At 46.0% G+C, this 20,898-nt stretch overlaps 1 protein-coding gene across 5 annotated transcripts in view; it reads right to left on the bottom strand.

The window, feature by feature from the left end:
* Nucleotides 1-16,670: 16,670 nt before the first annotated feature.
* LOC104314774 (ubiquitin-associated protein 1) overlaps nucleotides 16,671-20,898 on the bottom strand; it is a 45,260-nt gene continuing 41,032 nt past the window's right edge. For all 5 annotated transcript variants that reach the window (XM_069774832.1, XM_069774835.1, XM_069774833.1 and 2 more), the window contains 2 exons: nucleotides 19,933-20,034; nucleotides 16,671-18,476 (listed from right to left, as the gene is read on the bottom strand). In XM_069774832.1, the coding sequence (XP_069630933.1) occupies nucleotides 18,336-18,476; nucleotides 19,933-20,034 (243 nt within the window). In that variant the 3' untranslated portion in view covers nucleotides 16,671-18,335. The remainder of the gene's footprint in view (nucleotides 18,477-19,932; nucleotides 20,035-20,898) is intronic.

Raw genomic sequence — 20,898 nt, 5'->3', positions numbered from 1 at the left:
GGGAACTAAATGAACTCAACAAACGTTTTATGAATATAACCCATGAACTAAAGGAATGATATCTCTGTGTGTGTATACATATATATATATATATATCATTGTTTATATGTCTCAAAGGGATGGAAAAGGTGATGATGTTTGACCAGGATGTAACTAAAGGTATGGGAACTGAGCATGACGTCAATGGTATAGAATAAGGGGTGGATACTGTCCTAGTTTCAGCTGGGATAGAGTTAACTGTCTTCCTAGTAGCTGGTACAGCGCTATGTTTTGAGTTCAGTATGCGAAAAATGTTGATAACACTGATGTTTTCAGTTGTTGCTAAGTAGTGTTTAGACTAATGTCAAGGATTTTTCAGTTTCTCATGCCCAGCCAGCGAGAAGGCTGGAGGGGCACAAGAAGTTGGGAGGGGACACAGCCAGGGCAGCTGACCCAAAGTGGCCAATGGGGTATTCCATACCATGTGACATCCCATCTAGTATAGGTACTGGGAAGTGGGGGCGGGGAATGGCCGCTCGGGGACTAGCTGGGCATCGGTCGGCGGGTGGTGAGCAATTGCCCTGTGCATCATTTGTACATTCCAATCCTTTCATTATTGCTGTTGTCATTTTATTAGTGTTATCATTATTAGTTTCTCCTTTTCTGTTCTATTAAACCATTCTTATCTCAACCCAGGAGTTTTACTTCTTTTCCCGATTTTCTCCCCCATCCCACTGGGTGGGGGGGAGTGAGTGAGCGGTTGTGTGGTGCTTAGTTGCTGGCTGGGGTTAAACCACGACACCATTCTATTGTGTACTGTTAAACTGACAAAGCATTTCTAAAGCCTGTCTTTTTCTATATGACTTCTGTATGGCTTCTTTTTCTATGTGACTTCTCCATGTGTTGTGCCTGAGAAACTTGGGAAACTTTTGCTTGGTACAAAATAACAGGCTTTACTGATTGACTATAGGTTCTACTGCATATCGTACATCAGAAAAAGAGGAAGTGAAAGGTGCGAAGCCTCTCTTGGGCTCATTTGTTTACACTCTGCCATTAACTAACTAAATAGTCATACCCATCAGTAAGGCTAAATTGACTGAGATGCTGGCAAGCTGTGAAAGAAATGTCATATCATAAATCACTTACAGATGGCTAACAATGATTTCTGATAACATGTCAGACACTGATAATGTTCCCTTTTTTTCTGTAATGGACCTGTGTAACATATAATGGGATAGGTTTATCTGGAAATCGCCTACTCGGTACCAACTTAATGACTTGGATTTGCCAATGGCTTTATCCTAACTGTACCCATGTGCATTCAAAACTTGAAAAGCCACAAGTGTAAATCCTGGCAGTTCTTTACCTCTTATAATGTCTTCAGAAGGATAGCAATCCATTAGCTGCCTGCAAATTCAAAAGTGCAGGATTAAAAGAACATAGCAGAACTCTGCAGTGAAGATAAATCCAGTCAGGAAAAACGTCATTCAAGAAAATACATATTTGGATTTAATTCTGGAAATAATGGAGACCATGATGATATGAAAAATTTTCCCTCGAGGATCCCCTTTCATTCAATATTGTCTTTATTTTAGTAGAGCATAGAGACTAATAGACCTGAGGTATCTCACCAGGTGGATACCACACATTTAGGAACATCAGGCAGGTACCTATATGACATATGGAACGACATAACAGGGAAGGGACTGCAATGCTGGGGTAGGATGGTGAAATGGAACCCTGCTGGGGGTACACTCCTTGGCTTCAATGTAGCATTGCAATGCTTCCTGCGCTCTGGTTCTGTGAGCCCATGAACCACAGATTAAGGCAACCACCTGAGCCGAAAAAGTGGTCTTAGAAAGGAAAAGGAGCATGTACCCTCATCTGAATGAGTCAATGCATTAACAGGATGGGTCTTTAACTATTTAGACTACACAGTCACAGTAATGTACCACAGAGGTCAGCCATGCCCTGACCTTACCCTGTGATGTTTGTCCAAAAGTTTTTTCTCTATGTCTCAACTGTCTTAGAGGGCCCAAAGACTACTTCACAGAAGGGAATGAAAGGTGAATGCACAATAACCTCATCATTCCCCTCCTTGCACAAAAATTAACAAAACCTTGTTTGTTCAGGGCTACAATGTGGTTGTGCTGCCGCTATGAGCTTTTATGAAAGTCTCATTTCTAATCTGCTATTTCATGTATTTCTGATCCTTTTCCACACTTGAATTCTGTAGCAAGGCTGTCGCGTCCCAAAGTTGGAGCGACTCAGGTTCATGGATTTCCTTTGTCAGAATTAAGGTGAAACGACACCAGGGGAGTTCAAACAACAATCAACATTTATTCAACCTAGCTAACTTTGTCCAAGTACACATGAACTTGTTAATATGAACCTTGCAACATGTCATTAAGCCGCTGTTTGAGAAGAGGAGGGAAGTATAGAAAAATGAAATGGAAAAAGGAACATGAAATGTATCAGAAGGAGAGCCCTCCCGTTGAGTCACGAGGTTCAGAGCAGAGCAGCCCCCCTTGCTTTCTGGACTCCTTCTCAAAGAGGAGCTCAGGGGCGGCTAGGTCCACTCCTAGTCTCAGACTTGGTCAACGGTTTATGTTTCAAAGGATGAGGTGTAGGGACTGTGGAAAAGAGAGAAGGAAAAGAGAGAGAGAGAGAATGAGAGAAAGAAAGAGAGAAGAGAAGGGTTTCACCAGTCCTGGGTCCAGCGTTGGTCCAGCCAGCGTAGAGATCCAGTTCCGGAGGGCGCGCACTGAGGATTCGTTCTCTCCTCTTTTATAGTGTGTTAGTTGATGATCTCAACATGCGCAGTTCCCACACCTGGGGTTCACTGGAATCGGTAGCTTTGGGGGGGGGGTGTTCATTGTGGAGTTGCCTCTCTTTTCCTGCTGGTATGACCACTTAAGATAGAAGCACAGTCCCAACTTCCATGGGGCCTTCTTCCTCCAGGAAGGCATAAATTGTGTTCCTTCTCCTGGTCACTTAAGATAAGGAATTGGGGCCTTGGAGAAGTGTGTTCCCACCCTCCGTGGGGCCCTCTCCTCTGTCCACATTGTCCTGTTCACAAAACTCCAGCATTTTTACAGAGGTCGATTTCTCCAGCAAAGCTCTTTTAGCGGATGTTTGAGACATTGAATTTGTCAGACCGTCACAAAGGCTTACAGTATGTGTGTCGTGGTTTAACCCCAGCCAGCAACTAAGCACCATGCAGCCACTCACTCCCCCTGCACCCAGTGGGATGAGGGGGGAAATCAGAAAAAGAAGTAAAACTCGTGGGTTGAGATAAGAATGGTTTAATAGAATATAAAAAGAAGAAACTAATAATGATAATGATAACACTAATAAAGTGACAGCAATAATGATAAAAGGATTGGAATATACAAATGATGCACAGTGCAATTGCTCACCACCTGCCGATCGACACCCAGTTAGTCCCCGAGCGGCGATTCCCCCCACCCCCACTCCCCCCAGTTCCTATACTAGATGGGACGTCACATGGTATGGAATACCCCATTGGCCACTTTGGGTCAGGTGCCCTGGCTGTGTCCTGTGCCAACTTCTTGTGCCCCTACAGCTTTCTCGCTGGCTGGGCATGAGAAGCTGAAAAATCCTTGACTATAGTCTAAACACTACTTAGCAACAACTGAAAACATCAGTGTGTTATCAACATTCTTCGCATACTGAACTCAAAACATAGCACTATACCAGCTACTAGGAAGACAATTAACTCTATCCCAGCTGAAACCAGGACAATGTGGAAAGCTGGTGTTGGTTACAGGCACATATGGTGATGGGTAAATGATTACTTTTTCTCTATCCCCACCTCTGAGCTGGGGATTTTCCACTACAGTGTCTTTGCTTAGAGAAAATTTTAAAATGGCGGAAGAGTCTCAAGCTGTCTGATTTTAGTGCTGATAGAATGGTCCTTGATTTGCTTGAATAAGGAAGCTGCTGGCAAAAAAATGTTACAACTGGCAATTTACTTCATGCATATTTTGGCTACATATCAACTTTCTGAAGTTTTTTTCCAGACAAGTGCAATATAATCAGCACATCTGCTATGCAGCCAAATGTAAAGTTGATGAAAATATTTTATTTATACAGTCTAATGCAAAAATGTAGTTTGATATGTTATAAATGTCAATGCTAATGCTACTAATTAAAGCTATAATATCATTGTGGAATGAAAAGATTTTTCTCATTTACTGGGACTCTATTCTTTTTTTTCAATCCAGGTTTAGGGTTTACAGGATCAGAAACCTTTCTTACACAAATAATACTAGCACAGGACATCTTATAGGAGTAAATATTTAAGGCTTACTCCCCTTCTCACCCTCAAATATATAACTTTACATGCTCTATTAACACCATAAAAAGTCATAGCTCTAAACAAGATTTGACAATGCCCTCGTGAAATGCCTTTTGAGCACAGATCACAAAAATGAAAGATGGAAGTAGTCTACATTACTAAATTACTGTTGTTCAGCTGCCAAATATTTTGTGCTTTTATGGACATTCTCATTTTTTTTCTAATAAATAATAATTAAAAAAATTCTTACTCTGCATGCAACAGGTTTATATTACATATCATTTTCCATAGATTGTACAGGGTTTTTTTGAAAGACAATCATACGATGCATTTGGATAAATATACAGCAGTCTTTTAAACCACACAAAAATATTTCTAGCCAGACTTTTTATTTTTCATCTCAAATATGTAAAATAAATAACACAGGAAAGATACTATTCAGTGCAAGTTAAGACATCAGATTCTAACTCTCATTGCCAGCAGACTGCTAGAAAAATAGACCCATCATAAAAATAATTTCTAAAATTGTCGTGGTTTAACCCCAGCCAGCAACTAAGCACCATGCAGCCGCTCTATCACTCCCCCTCCTCAACTGGACAGGGGAGAGAAAATAGAACAAAAAGCTTGTGGGTCGAGATAAGGACAGGGAAAGATCACTTACCAATTACTGTCATGGGCAAAACAGACTCAACTTGGGGAAAATTAACTTACTTTATTGCCAGTCAAATCAGAGTAGGGTAATGAGAAATAAAACCAAATCTCAAAACACATTCCCCCCACCCCTCCTTTCTTCCCAGGCAAAATTTCACTCCTGAATTATCTACCTACCCCCTGCCAGCGGCGCAGAGGGACGGGGAATGGGGGTTATGGTCAGTTCATCACATGTTCTCTCTGCCGCTTCATCCTCTTAAGGGGCAGGACTCATCACACTCTTCCCCTGCTCCAGCGTGGGGTCCCACCCACAGGAGACAGTCCTCCACGAACTTCTCCAATGTGGGTCCTTCCCACAGGCTGCAGTTCTTCACAAACTGATCCAGCGTGGTCCCTTCCATGGCGTGCAGTCCTTCAGGAGCACACTGCTCCAGCGTGGGTCCCCCACGGGGTCACAAGTCCTGCCAGAAAACCTGCTCCAGTGTGGGCTACTCTCTCCACAGGTCCTGCCAGAAAACCTGCTCCAGTGTGGGCTCCTCTCTCCACAGGTCCTGCCAGGAGCCTGCTCCAAACATGGGCTCCCCACGTAGTCACAGCCTCCTTCGGGCATCCACCTGCTCCGGCATGGGGTCCTCCACGGGCTGCAGGTGGATATCTGCTCCAACGTTAACTTCCATGGGCTGCAGGGGGACAGCCTGCCTCACCATGGTCTTCACCATGGGCTGCAGGGGAATCTCTGCTCTGGTGCCTGGAGCATCTCCTCCCCCTCCTTCTTCACTGACCTTGGTGTCCGCAGGGTTGTTTCTCTTACATGTTCTCACTCCTCTCTCCGGCTGCACTTTCTGTGCCCCAGCAACTTTTTTCTCTTCTTAAATATGTTATCACAGAATTGCTACCACTGTTGCTGATTGTCTCAGCCTTGGCCAGCAGCGGGTCTGTCTTGGAGCTGGCTGGCATTGGCTCTGTCAGACATAGGGGAAGCTTCTAGCAGCTTCTCACAGAGGCCACCCCTGTAGCCCCCCAGCTACCAAAACCTTGCCACGCAGACCCAATACAAAAATGTAAATCAGAAAAAATATAATTTAAATGAAAACTTGGAAAACACTGTTTTATAAACATTAGAAAAGAATGCCGATTTAGTTCTAGTTCAACAGATCATCCCTATGTGACAAAGCTTTTAAATGCATATGTGTATATATATATATACAGCATAAGTTCGTGCTTAAATCTCATTTACTTGTATAGGAGTAAGCATATGCTTAAGTTCTTTGCTGAATTCCAGCCCTAATATAGCTGATTTTCAAAGCCAAAATCTATGATGATATAAAGTAATTGACATTATAACTTCAAGTTGAGCTTCCAAAGTTCATCTTTAAAGGTGGCTCAGGAATCTCTAATTTTCTGCTGACATTTGTGACTTAGTTGTGTTAACAGCAATATAAAGAATAATGACCTAAGGAAAAAAAAAGTTAACATCTCTAATTGATTAAAAAGCGTCATAAAATGACAAACCATGAGATCCTGTGTGACTGGATAGAAATCTAATTCCTTTCTGTCAAATCCCCAATATTAGTTGAGAATCAGAGTTTCCTTGGAGTACTGCTTATTTTCTGCTACAATGTACAAGAAAGTAATGGTTAGCAGGTTTTTTTTATCCAGCTAAGTTTTCAAATTTTCATACAAAACATATGCTGTATCTTGCTAGAAGAATTCCCCTGGAAATTAGTGAAGTCACTTCTAGTGGCTAAACACTAGATTGAGGCGAACAAGGAGGTTCCCAGAGCCCGGGAACCCCGAGGAAGAGCAGGGACCCGTCCAGAGCCGGCGGCTCTCGCGAGAGAGGCTGACGCGGCGTGGGCGTTGCCAGGGGCAACCGCGGGAGATTTAAACGGCCCTGAGGAGCGCCAGCGACTAGGGCGTGGTGCGGCAGTTTGCATGGCAGTTCGTGCAGGGAGGGCGCAGCCCCCTTCCCAGCTCAAGAGGGATACTCAACCGGGGGGCATCGGCCTCAGAAGGAGACCCAGGTATGGTTGCCACTCAGGTAAAAGCCATTGCCAGGAAAAATGTGGCAACCCAGATGGAGCTCCCAAGCAAACATGCAGCTGTCCAGGTCTCCAGCTGCAGGGAGTGCCTGAGCCTGTCACTGGTACTGGAGGGCAGCAGGGACATCTCCTGTGTGAGGTGTGACCAGGTGGATGATCTGCTCAACCTGGTAGCAGAGCTGAAGGAGGAAGTGGAAAGGTTGAGGAGTATCAGGGAGTGTGAGATAGATTGGTGGGCCCACACCCTACCATCCCTGAGGCAGAGGCAGCAGATGGAGGCTCCACAAGAAGCAGAGGATCCCCTGCCCTCTTGCCACCAGGCAGGAGGGGACCTAAGAGATGGAAGGGAATGGATACAGGTCCCTGCTCAGGGAGGCAGGTGAATCCCCTCCCAGTCTCCCTCACCTTCCCAGTTGCCCCTACACAACAGGTGTTGGGCTCTGGAACTTGAGGGCCAGGCTAATGAAGATCAGAATGTAGATGAAGGCCTATCCAGGGGGGTGCCTAGGTGGAGTCAGTCAGCCCCATGCATTCTGACAGCCTCTGAAAAAAGAAAAAGGAGGGTAATTGTCGTAGGCGACTCCCTTCTGAGGGGGACAGAGGGCCCAATATGCAGACCTGACCCATCCCACAGGGAAGTCTGCTGCCTCCCTGGGGCCTGGGTAAAAGACATTACTAGGGAACTCCCTGGTCTGGTTCAGACCTCTGATTATTACCTGCTATTGGTTGTGCAGGTTGGCAGTGATGAGATTGCAGAGAGAAATCCAAAAGCAATCAAAAGGGACTTCAGGGCATTGGGGCGATTAGTGGAAGGATCGGGAGCACAGGTAGTGTTTTCCTCAATCCCTTCAGTGGCAGGGAAATATACTGAAAGGAACAGGAAAACACACCTGATTAACACATGGCTCGGAGGCTGGTGCCATCAGTGGAATTTTGGTTTTTTAGACCATGGGGGGGTTTACACGTCACCAGGCCTGCTGGCAACAGATGGAGTCCAGCTATCTCAAAGGGAGAAAAGGATCCTCCCTCATGAGATGGTGGGGCTCAGAGAGAGGGCTTTAAACTAGGTTTGAAGAGGGAATGGGATAAAACTAGGTGCACCAGAGATGAGCCTGGGGGCAGCATGCCAATGTTGGGGGTGGAATCGACAGCCTAGCTCAAGTGCATCTATGCCAATGCACACAGCACAGGCAATAAACAGGAGGAGCTGGAAGCCATCGTGCAGCAGGATAGCTGTGACTTAGTCACCATCACGGAAACATGGTGGGATGACTCCCATGACTGGAGTGCTGCAATGGATGGCTACAAGCTCTTCAGAAGGGATAGGCAAGGAAGGAGAGGTGGTGGGGTGGCTCTCTATGTTAGGGAATGTTTTGATTGTACAGAGCTCCACGATTGTGATGACAAGGTCAAGTGCTTATGGGTAAGGATGAGGGGAAAGGCCAACAAGGCAGATATCGTGCTGGGAGTCTGTTAGACCACCCAGCCACGTTGAAGAGACAGATGAAGCATTCTACAAGTGGCTGGCAGTAGTCTCACAATCGTGTGCCCTTGTTCTGGTGGGGGACTTCAACTTTCCAGATGTCTGCTGGAAATACAACACGGCAGAGAATAAGCAGTCTAGGAGGTTCCTGGAGTGTGTGGAAGATAATTTCCTGACACAGCTGGTAGGTGAGCCTAGCAGGGGAGGAGCCTTGCTAGACCTACTGTTTACAAACAGAGAAGGACTGGTGGGAGATGTGGTGGTCAGAGGCCATCTCGGGCTTAGCGACCATGAAATTATATGAGTTCTTAATTCTTGGTGAGGCAAGGAAGGTGGTCAGCAAAACCACCACTATGGACTTCCAGAGGGCAAACTTTGGCCTGTTCCGGACACTGGTTGAGAAAGTCCCTTTGGGAGACAGTCCTGAAGGGCAAAGGGGTCCAGGAAGGCTGGACATTCTTCAAGAAGGAAGTCTTAAAGGCTCAGGAGCAGGCTATTCCGATGTGCCGCAAGACGAACTGCCAGGGAAGACGACAGGCCTGGCTGAACAGGGAGATTTTGCTGGGACTCGGGGGGGGGGGGGGGGGGGGGAAGAGTTTACCATCTTTGGAAGAAAGGGCAGGCAACTCGGGAAGAATACAGGGTTCTTGTTAGGTCATGCAGAGACAAAATTAGAAAGGCAAAAGCTCAGCTAGAACTCAATCTGGCCACTCTTATAAGAGACAACAAAAAATGTTTTTACAAATATGTTAACAATAAAAAGAGAGCCAAGGAGAATATCCTTTATTGGATGCAGAGGGGAACATTGCCACCAAAGATGAGGAAAAGGCTGAGGTACTTCATGCCGCCTTTGCCTCAGTCTTTAATAGGGAGACCAGTTATCTTCAGGGTACTCAGCTCCCTGAGATGGAAGACAGGGATGGAGAGCAGAATATACCCCCCATAATCCAGGAGGAAATAGTTAGTGACCTACTATGCCACCTGGACACTCACAAATCTATGGGACCAGATGGGATCCATCCAAGAGTACTGAGGGAGCTGGCAGAGGTGCTTGCCAAGTCACTCTCCATCATTTATTAGCAGTCCTGGTCAACAGGGGAGGTCCCAGATGATTGGAGGCTTGCCAATGTGATGCCCCTTTACAAGAAGGGTCGGACGGAGGATCCAGGGAACTACAGGCCTGTCAGCCTGACCTCAGTACCAGGGAAGATTATGGAACAGTTCATCTTGAGAGCACTCACATGGCATGTGCAGGGCAACCAGGGGATCAGGCCCAGCCAGCGTGGGTTCATGAAAGGCAGGTCCTGCTTGACCAACCTGATCTCCTTCTATGACCAGGTGACCCACCTAGTGGATGAGGGGAAGGCTGTGGATGTTGTATACCTGGACTTCAGTAAGGCCTTTGACACTGTCTCTCATGGCATACTCCTTGAGAAGCTGGTGTCTCATGGCTTGGACAAGTATACTCTTCGCTGGGTAAAAAAACTGGCTGGATGGACAAGCCCAGAGGGTTGTGGTGAATGGAGTTAAATCCAGTTGGCGGCTGGTCACAAGTGGTGTTCCCAGGGCTCAGTATTGGGGCCAGTTCTCTTTAATATCTTTATCAATGATCTGGATGAGGGGATTGAGTGCACCCTCAGCAAATTTGCAGATGACACCAAGTTGGGAGACGGGGTCGATCTGCTTGAGGGTAGGAAGGCTCTACAGAGAGATCTGCACAGTCTGGATCGATGGGCTGAGGCCAATTGTATGAATCATAGAATAGTTTGGGTTGGAAGGGACCTTTAAAGATCATCTAGTCCAACCCCCCCTGCAATGACATCTTCAACTACATCAGGTTGCTCAGAGCCCTGTCCAACCTGACCTGGAATGTTTCCAGGGATGGGGCATTGACCACCTCTCTGGGCAACCTGTGCCAGTATCTTGCCACCCTCACAGAAAAGAATTTCTTCCTTATATCTAGTCTACCCTCTTCCAGTTTAAAACCATTACCCCTTGTCCTATTGCTACAGGCCCTACTAAAAACTTTGTCCTTATCTTTCTTATGAGGCCTCTTGAAGTACTACAAGGCCACAATAAGGTCTCCCCAGAGCTTTCTCTTCTCCAGGCTGAACAACCCCAACTCTCAGCCTTTCTTCATAGCAGAAGTGTTCCAGCCCTCTGATCATCTTTGTGGCCTCCTCTGGACCTGCTCCAACAGGTCCATGTCTTTCTTGTGCTGAGGACCCCAGAGCTGGATGCAGTACTGCTGGTGGGGTCTCACCAGAGGGGAGTAAAGGGGCAGAATCCCCTCCCTCGACCTGCTGGTCACGCTGCTTTTGACACAGCCCAGGATACGGTTGGCTTTCTGGGCTGTGAGCGCCCGTTGCCAGCTGATGAGGTTCAACAAGGCCAAGTGCTGGGTCCTGCACTTGGGTCACAGCAACCCCATGCAGCGCTACAGGCTTGGGGAAGAGTGGCTGGAAAGCTGCCAGGCAGAAAATGACCTGGGGGTGCTGGTTGACAGCTGGCTGAATATGAGCCAGCAATGTGCCCAGGTGGCCAAGAAGGCCAACAGCATCCTGGCCTGTATCAGAAATAGTGTGGCCAGCAGGAGCAGGGAAGTGATTGTTCCCCTGTACTCAGCACTGGTGAGGCCACACCTTGAGTACTGTGTTCAGTTTTGGGCCCCTCACTACAGGAAAGACATTGAGGTGCTGGGATGTGTCCAGAGAAGGGCAACCAAGTTGGTGAGGGGCCTGGAGCACAAGTCTTATGAGGAGCAGCTGAGGGAGCTGGGGCTGTTAAGTCTGGAGAAAAGGAGGCTGAGGGGAGACCTTATCACTCTCTACAACTACCTGAAAGGAGGTTGTAGTGAGGTGGGTGCTGGTCTTTTCTATCAAGTAACTAGTGATAGGATGAGAGGGAATAGCCTCAAGTTGTGCCAGGGGAGGTTTAGATTAGATATTAGGAAAAATTTCTTTACTGAAAGGGTTGTCAGGCATTGGAACAGGCTGCCTAGGGAAGTGGTGGTGTCACCATCCCTGGAGGTATTCAAAAAGCATGTAGACAAGGCACTTCAGGACATGGTTTAGTGGGCATGGTTGATGGTTGGACTTGATCTTAAAGGTCTTTTCCAACCTAAATGGTTCTATGAGTTGTCTGTGTGCACTAGACATGGTGAAACTTGTTTGTGAACTGAGCCAGACAATCCATACACTAAGTCAAGGATTTTTTGGCTTCTCATGTCCTGCCAGCAAGAAGGCTGGAGGGGCTCAGTAAGTTGGGAGGGGACACAGCCAGGACAGCTGACCTAAACTGGCCAAAGGGGTATTCCATACTATGTGACATCATGCCCAGTATATAAACTGGGGGGAGTTGGCCTGGGGGGGATCACTGCTCAGGAACTAACTGGGCATTGGTTGGTGAGTGGTGAGAAATTGCATTGTGCATCACTTTTTCTGTATATTCCAATCCTTTTATTAGTATTGTCATTTTATTATTATTATCATTATTATTTTTCTTCCTTTCTGTTCTATTAAACTGTTCTTATCTCAACCCATGAGTTTTACCTTTTTCTTTCTGATCCTCTCCCCCATTCCACTGGGTTGGGGGGGGGGAGTGAGGGAGCAGCTGCGTGGTGCTTAGTTGCTGGCTGGGGTCAAACCACAACAGTGACCAAAAATTTCCGTGAGCAGAGGAGATAGAATTCTAAGTCAGCTACCAAATTTGAGCCACCTGTGAATCCCATCTGGTCTACTGTGCAAAAGGCAAGTCTGTCTGGCAGATCTGAGCCCCAATGCAAGTTCCCAGAACAGGAACTATTTGTTCCCTGGAGGAATGGTAAGGAACACTGAGAAACAAAAAAAAAACAAATAAACAAAACAACAACAAAGTGGTTTTCCAAGGTCTGATAATCTTTTTTTTTTAAACTGGAGCCATCCAGCCAATCCACAAGACTATGCCTTGTTAAATGTGAAATTTTATTATGAGTCTGTTGTCAGAATTTTATTTTTCCCTACTGAATGTGAGACTTGACTAAAATAAAAATAAAGCAGCCCTGGCTGTGAAAATCCACCCATCCTTGGCAATAAAAGGACTACAGACATGCTTGAAGTGCTTCATGTCCAAGAGGTACCAAAACTGGGCTCCTAATATGCAACGGAAACTACCAAAGCTGTTGTCAAAAACTGTAATGTTTTTCTCTCCACTCTTAAGGTTATTACCTAGATGCTGCTTTCATTCTTGTGTGAAAATGTGCTAAATGAGCATTTTAAAAGTGTCATCCTCTTCTTCCTGTTTGATATTGCACTGACACCCGATATGAACAGTTTTTATTTCAACTTGAGGAACATATGTGAAATTGTCTTTACAGCAGTCTAAGAGCTTGAGAGCCTGGCCCTGTACAATCAAATAAATACAGAACTAAAATTGGTTCACTTTTGGATTCAGGTTCAACAAAGACTATTAATGCTCATGGCAGGATGCTTAATATTTTATTTGAATAATTGACATTGAATTTTATTTTAAATAATTTACTACAGAACTCTGGTAAAATTTGTTTTAAAATAAATATGATCAAAACACCTGTAAAAATGTTTGATTGCAAAAGATTAAATGGGGTTGGGAATCAGTATGAGATCCCCTTCACACCTGGCCTGTTGACATAGCTAGTGTTTCAGAAGCTGTCCTCCAGCCACACATGGCTGACCTGAACAGCCTGCGGCAGCAGCAGAACAACCCTTGCACCAGGTTTTGCTGCACCACTAGCAGTAGCTGGCAGTCTCCCCAGCATGGAAAGCTGCCCAGCCCCATGCAGAAAAGCTGCTGACACAGGCTCTGGGGTCGGTGACCCACGCTGCCCAGGGGTGCTCCAGCAGAGCCAAACTGCTGCAGGAGCCATGAGGCTGGCTGAAGAAAGCCTCGGGGCACATGCAGCTCCTGCTGCCCGACAGACTGTAGGATCCCAGAAAGAAGTCACTCTCAAAAGAAGGTGTCTTGGTTTCAGCTGGGATAGAGTTAACTGTCTTCCTAGTAGCTGGTACAGTGCTATGTTTTGAGTTCAGTATGTGAAGAATGTTGATAACACTGATGTTTTCAGTTGTTGCTCAGTAGTGTTTAGACTAGAGTCAAGGATTTTTCAGCTTCTCATGCCCAGCCAGGGCACCCGACCCAAACTGGCCAACAGGGTATTCCATACCATGTGACGTCCCATCTAGTTTAGGAACTGGGAAGTGGGGGGGCAGGGATTCGCCGCTCAGGGACTGGCTGGGTGTCGGTCAGCGGGTGGTGAGCAATTGCCCTGCGCATCATTTGTACATTTCAATCCTTTTATTACTACTGTTGTCATTTTATTAGTGTTATCATTATCATTATTAGTTTCTTCTTTTCTGTTCTATTAAATCGTTCTTATCTCAACCCAGGAGTTTTACTTCTTTTCCTGATTTTCTCCCCCATCCCACTGGATGGAGGGGGAGTGAGTGAGTGGCTGCGTGGTGCTTAGTTGCTGGCTGGGGTTAAACCACGACAGAAGGCAATGACCACAGCAACACCTCTCACCCCACCAGGTCTCCAGCCATCTGCAGGCAGAGTGGGAGGCCTCAGCTGCCGTGTGGGTGACTGACAGCTCTTCAGCGTCAGTCCTTACCAGGCTGCTGCTGTCCAGGAACCATCAGGAGGCAGCTCAGGGAGTCTTCTGGCTCAAAGCACAACTGCAAATTTTGGCTCTGCCTCTACACTTCTCCTCACAAGTCTTTCCACCAAGGTACCCAGACCTCGGTACCCAGCAGCAGCTAGCACAAGAAGGCAGAACAACCTCTGACAAAGTGGAGTGCCAAGTACCAGGTACATAAATCAATCTGATCTGAAAACCTAAGGAAAAGCCCTAAGGTCTCAAGTATGACCAGGGATGCAGCCATCATCTCGCCAGCTAGCAGCAGGGCAGAGCCCAGCCTCACACCAGCTATCAACAGGACCTCCCCACATCCAGGCTGAGCTTTGTTCATAACTTGACAGGAGAGAACGACAGTACCAGAGCAACTAGCGATGCACGGCACCCAGAACAACATTCAACTCTCATCACATTTTGGCACTTGTTACATGTTTCTTCAGAAGTGCCTCTCCCCTAAGCCACCAGGTTAATCCCCTTGAAGCCACTCTATCATACCTCCTCAACTGGAGGGGGGGAAATACAACAAAAGGCTTGTGGGCTGAGATAAGGACAGGGAGATCACTCAGCAATTACTGTCACAGGCAAAACAGACTCGAGTTGAGGAAATTAATTTAACTTATTACTGATAAAATCAGAGTAGGATAATGAGAAATAAAAACTAAATCTTAAAACACCCCTCCCTTCTTCCTGGGCTCAACTTCACTCCCGATTTCTCTACCTCCCCCGAGTGGCGCAGGGGGATGAGGAACAGGGGTTGTGGTCAGTTCATCACACATTGTCTCTGCTGCTCCTTCCTCTTCATGCTCTTCCCCTGCTCCAGCATGGGGTCCCACCCATGGGAGACAGTCCTCCACAAACTGCTCCAGCATGGGTCCTTTCCACAGGGTGCAGTCCTTCAGGAACAGACTGCTCCAGCGTGGGTCCCCTGCAGGGTCACAAGTCCTGCCAGAAAACCTGCTCCAGCATGGGCTCTCCACGGGTCACAGCTTCCTTTGGGGCACATTCACCTGCCCTGGTGTGGGATCCTCCATGGGCTGCAGGGGGACAACCTGCCTCACCATGGTCTTCTCCACAGGCTGCAGGGGAATCTCTGCTCCAGCCCCTAGTGCACCTCCTCCCCCTCCTTCTTCACTGACCTTGGTTTCTGCAGAGTTGTTTCTCTCACTCCTCTCTCTTCCAGTTGCTGTTCCACAGCAGTTTTTTCCCCTTCTTAAATATGTTATCCCAGAGGCGCTACCAACATCACTGATGGGCTCAGCTTTGGCCAGTAGCAGGTCCATCTTGGAGCCAGCTGGCACTGGTTTTACTGGACATGGGAGAAGCTTCTGGCATCTTCTCACAGAAGCCACACCTGTAGCCCCTCCGCTACCAAAACCTGGCCACGCAAACCCAATAGACGTAAATCCAGAAACCTCACTGACTAAGCAAGAGCAGCATCACCAAGGAAGACACAGACGGTACATGTCTTTGGAAGGAGACTAGCTTTACAGGTATCATTTCCCATCTTCACCTCTCTGCTCTCACCTCTACAACAGTCTCCATAAGCAGAGTGGTTACTGTAGTGGGGGAACTGAAAAAACTTAACACACATTAACATCAACCAAAGAGATTATTTCATTCAGAGGTTTGGTCTAAATAGTTGTTTCTTCGCTGGCAAGACTTCTTGCCCCTTCAGGACTGTCTAATACCAGACTTGTTTGGATATTAATTCTGAGAAAACCGAAACAAGCAACACAACCAAATGCTCTCAGCAGTGACAGTAAAGCAGTTTGAGTTTTGTTTTCCAGCTTTTCTAATTAATCAGGAACCCCATTTCCTTGTTTCAAACTGTCACATTTCTCACCTGGGAAGGAAAGCTGGGCAACCGCTTTACCTGCACCCAGAGGCAGCAGCTGCTGACCCACCAGCTGCTGAATGTCCTTCTTAAACAAGTTTTAATTTCAGCCCCACCACTATAAGCTGGTGAAACTCAATGCTACAGGATACGATGCAAGGCAATCTGCCCTGGTCCTACTCATCATCCATCTCCACATCTCCTAGATACTTGCCAGCTACATCTCTCCTCAGCATCATTTTGTTTTAAGGTATATAATTAACATAGTTGAGCACCTCACAGAGAATTCCAGGAGTTAACACTGGACCCAAATTAGATGTTTTGGTCATATAAAGTTAACAACATAATGGAGACAAATGCCATCTCCTTCCAGGTCCTGATGAGCTAAAACCTCCTAATGAAAAACCTAAACTGAGACAACAAGCTGAATCATTTTCCCCTCCCAAAGTCCAATGCTCCTAGCTCCATGCTGTAACATGAGTTTGGATCCCTAGGCTTGGTTTTTGCAACAAAACAAAAATAAGTCACAAAAAAAAGCAACACATTCCACCATTGCAGCCATCTGCCTGGAGACCTCTGGTTGTTCTGCCCAACAGACAGTGTTCCTGTGTTTCTACAGGAGCAGGCAGCACCTAGACAGGCAGGATCCAGCAAGTTCTTCATCTGCTGAAGCCAAAGAGCATGAGAGATGGGAACCATGACACTGGGAGTTCTATTTGAGGGTTTTATTAGTTGTTCTTCTGCAGAATCAAAATATTTAGCAAATTACTTTAAAGATTCAAGACTACTGATATTTTATGTATTTAGAACTTGAACAATGTACAAAGTAATACTTTGAACTATCAAAAACAACCCAAAACCTGATTTCCAGTACTAGATGTTATTATGCATTTATATAGCAGCGTGAAAAGTGGAACTAATGCAGTGAGTATATTTGTTTTAAAGAAAGTGCTTGAAATAAACCTCCTGCATCACACTGAGTATTATTTAAAACAAAAAGATAACCGATTTCCTAGCAGGGCATTGTCTTAAATATCCTACAAACCTGGGGGATTAAGAATACTGAGCTCCAGCTCTCTGCCTTCAGGTTCAAGAACCAACACAATTTGCAGGTCCAGGTAGAGTTCACAGCTTACCTGTTTCAAGAGAACTTACACACCACTCGGCATTGGATGCTTATGTGTGGCAGAAGTGTTGTTTGCATGGGTAAAAAACCCAAACAAACACAAGAGGAACAGCTTCTCTCTTTATGCATAGCAACAGTTTCTGAACCAGTGTTTTACTAAGTTACAGACTAACTTTCAACCAAAAAAATAAAACTCCATTGCACTAAAGGTCAAATTTAACCAGTTAATCTGGACTATGATACAGTCAAGTAATTCAGTACAAGCAGACTGTCTTGGTTTTGGCTGGGATAGAGTTAATTGTCTTCCTAGTAGCTGGTATAGTGCTATGTTTTGGGTTCAGTATGAGAAGAATGTTGATAACACTGATGTTTTCAGTTTTTGCTAACATTTAGACTAAGTCAAGGATTTTTCAGCTTCTGATGCCCAGCCAGCAAGAAGGCTGGAGGGGCACAAGAAGTTGGCACAGGACACAGCCAGGGCACCTGACCCAAAGTAGCCAAAGGGGTATTCCATACCATGTGATGTCACATCTAGTATATAAACTGGGGGGGAGTGGGGGTGGGGGGATCGCTGCTCAGGGACTAACTGGGTGTCGATCGGCGGGTGGTGAGCAATTGCATTGTGCATCACTTGTTTTGTATATTCTAATCCTTTTATTATTACTATTGTCATTGTATTATTGTTATTATTATCATTATTAGTTTCTTCCTTTCTGTTCTATTAAACCGTTCCTATCTTAACCCACGAGTTTTACTTCTTTTCCCGATTTTCTCCCCCATCCCACTGGGTGGGGGGGAGTGAGTGAGTGGCTGTGTGGTGCTTAGTTGCTGGCTGGGGTTAAACCATGATGCAGGCACCGTGAAAGCAGCTTCAAAGGACCAAAGCATCCTAGTTTCAGAATCAACTTAGTATTCTTCTGTCCAACTCCAGTGCAACAGTGAGGGGGAGAAATCACTCCTGTCTCTACCTACGTACAATTCCAGTAGAGGTTGGGCAGTCTAAACTCTCCGTGGCCAAGCTGGAAAAAGGAAAGTTAGGAAAGGACACTTTAAAAATTTAATTTAAGAAAGAAAGTTGGCTCTCAGTGGAAAGAGAAATGCTAGTGATGCATGTGAGCGGGCTTGCTCAGTCATTCTCCCTTGTATGTGAAAAGCCGGACTCCTTCCTGCCGAGAGCAAGTCACACTGGATATGAGGGTGGCAGGGCTGGTCCTGCTTCATTGCATGTGGAGAATCCAGGAGTGTGTTTTCAGCTGGCTCCTGCACGGGCCATTAGATCTTCCAAAGCATTGTGTTGGTCATTGTTATGTAATAATAAGACCTCCTTAATGTCTTTTAGTTCAAAGCCCATTTCTTTAAATTGACTCATTAGTTGGAGAAGTTCTGTGATCTGAAAGACACAGACAGTCCATTATTTGCAAGAGAGAAGAGGATCAGTGCTTGCTGGAGGTTTAGCACAGAGCCAGTCTTCAGTGACTGGGCACCCCATGGGGTGGATTTCTCCTCCCCAAGTACAGCCTATTCCAGCTCCGTTTGGAGAAAGTCCACTCACACCAGAGCCGGCAGAGCTCTGGATGTAGTAGCCCACAGGGCCTCACCTTCAGTCCCGTGTCTGCAGTCCTGCATTTCCGAAATCCTCTTTAGCAAGGGCACCAAAGCTCAGTCTGTGGGGGTGTCTCTCCCAGTAGGAAATTTATCAGCCTGACCTAATTGAGACTCTGATTAACGTCACCCTGCTCCCTCATCTAGCAGCTACTGCTGCATCTGATTTTTTTTAAAGTTACTTTGATTTTGGGAACAGTACAGTAGCCCTTGCTATCAAAATGGCTCTTCAGATCTAGGGCAAACTTGGGGGACTAGCACAAATCCTATTGGACACACTGTGTACGATACTACCAACATCAACCACGAATCCTCCCTGAGCTTTGAAAAAATAAAGTAACAAGTGAATCAACTGATCAGACTTTTACAAACTCTCTGCCATTTACAGGGCCTCTGCCCCACTTGGGGAGGGGGAGAGGGGCACAGCACAAAAACCCACCACAACAAAAAAAAACAACCCAAAAACCAAACAAGTTGAAATGGACAATCAGGAGATTAGCCATTTCCAATTTTGGGGTTAAGCCAGTAGCAAATGCATTTCCTGAACTCAGTCACTTCTCCCATTTTTGCACTGTCGTTCCTCTGTTTGCAAGCTCATCACTAAGTCCAAGAAAGGCAGGAAGGCAGTCTGGGGGGGGTTGGGTTGCACCTCTAAAGATTTCATATAACAACTTGGCACACAACAGGCTGGCAAATTTTAAAAGATCCTGCTGTCCTCTGCCCTGGCTACCCGCTCCTTCCTCTGTACTTTTGGTGCTGGTAAAACAGCTGGACAATGAATCAGACCCCAAAAAACATATTTTCCAGCTTCTTCCAGAGAGAGCACTAACCCAATTTGCTGAGCAGCCAGGCAGATACATTTGTACAAGGGAGAAAATTCACGGCCAGGGTAGCTGGCAGGGTTTGAAAGATAATTTGCTGCTTCTGAAATTAACTGTCTCTACCAAGCACCTCACCCACAAGAGAACTCTGGGTTCAAAACATTACAACCAGAATAAGCAGGGTCTTTAAAAAATCCTGTCCCCATAAAAATGAATGCAAGTGAGAGTGATAAAGCAACGCGGAAGGATTCTAATGCTTTAACACACATTCACTTTATCACTGCAAGGACGTCCTTCAGCAGTCAGTTTTGGAAACAAGGCAGCATTACCATGAAAGCCAGAATTACATCAGCCAGAGGAACTGCTGCTGGAATTCCCCATCATGGCACATTCTCTCTATTCCTTAGCACATTGCGCCCTCACCTTCTCCTCTGAACACTGGTGCATTTCCAAAGCTGCTTCAACAAGAAGCGGATCAAAGCCCTTCTCACAAAGCTGTCCATGTGCAAACAGGTAATCCAAAACCTGCGGGGAATGAAGAAAAGAAACTAAGTTTGCAGAGTAGCATTTGCAGTGCAAGGTTGAATACCATCTCTGTACACACAGAGAGGCTGAGCACAACTCTACCCCAGGCTTCACCAGGGACTGAGATAAAGTCCTTCCTAGTAGAGTTGAGATGCTATTTATGCAAGAGCTTGTTCAGAGAAAACAAATGAGCCCTTCTGTCCTGTGCTCTCCCACCAGCTCTGAACATCATCTTCCACTCTAGTCAAAACAGTCTCAAGAAGCCTATCTTTATAGCCTTCTGTACCTGATCACCGAGCAGAAGGCAGAAGTTTAACTATGCTTTTTATACTACAAGTTTTTAAAATGAAACTGTAGGTCCAGCAGTCAAGATGTGTCAGCTTTTAGCTTCCTCTCAGACAGCTGCAAGAGCTGATGCTATCTGAAAGCAGCCAGCCTTTTAAGATCAACTCAGCATACTGGTGAGTGAGCTGAAAATCCCAGCTCAGACACCCAGAAACCGCTGCCAAATTTCTTACCTGTCCTCAGCTTTGAGAGGTATGGGAAAAGGTCAGATAGGTAATGCTAGGTATACGAAAGAATGCAGCCTGCAAATACAGCAGGATTTAAAACCGCCCTCCTAAGGGACATTTTTTCCATTTGATACTACAGTTCACTCCAGCACACAGCTTAAACCGCTTTCGATGCATAGGTAGTAGGCAAGCAAATCAGCTCCACAAGCAGAAGTCACTGGGACACTCCTCCTACCCAGGCACAGTCCTGCCAGGCAATGCTCTGCACAGCACACAGCCTGCCTAGGGTCAGCACGGAAAGTTTGGCCATGCTCTCCCTGCTTTAAAATGTTTGTTTGAAGCAGATCCAAGA

Source organism: Haliaeetus albicilla, chromosome W (assembly GCF_947461875.1).
Source record: "Haliaeetus albicilla chromosome W, bHalAlb1.1, whole genome shotgun sequence".
Taxonomy (NCBI): domain Eukaryota; kingdom Metazoa; phylum Chordata; class Aves; order Accipitriformes; family Accipitridae; genus Haliaeetus; species Haliaeetus albicilla.
The sequence above is the reverse complement of the archived record's forward strand: the minus strand, read 5'-3'. Positions and strand labels throughout refer to the sequence as shown.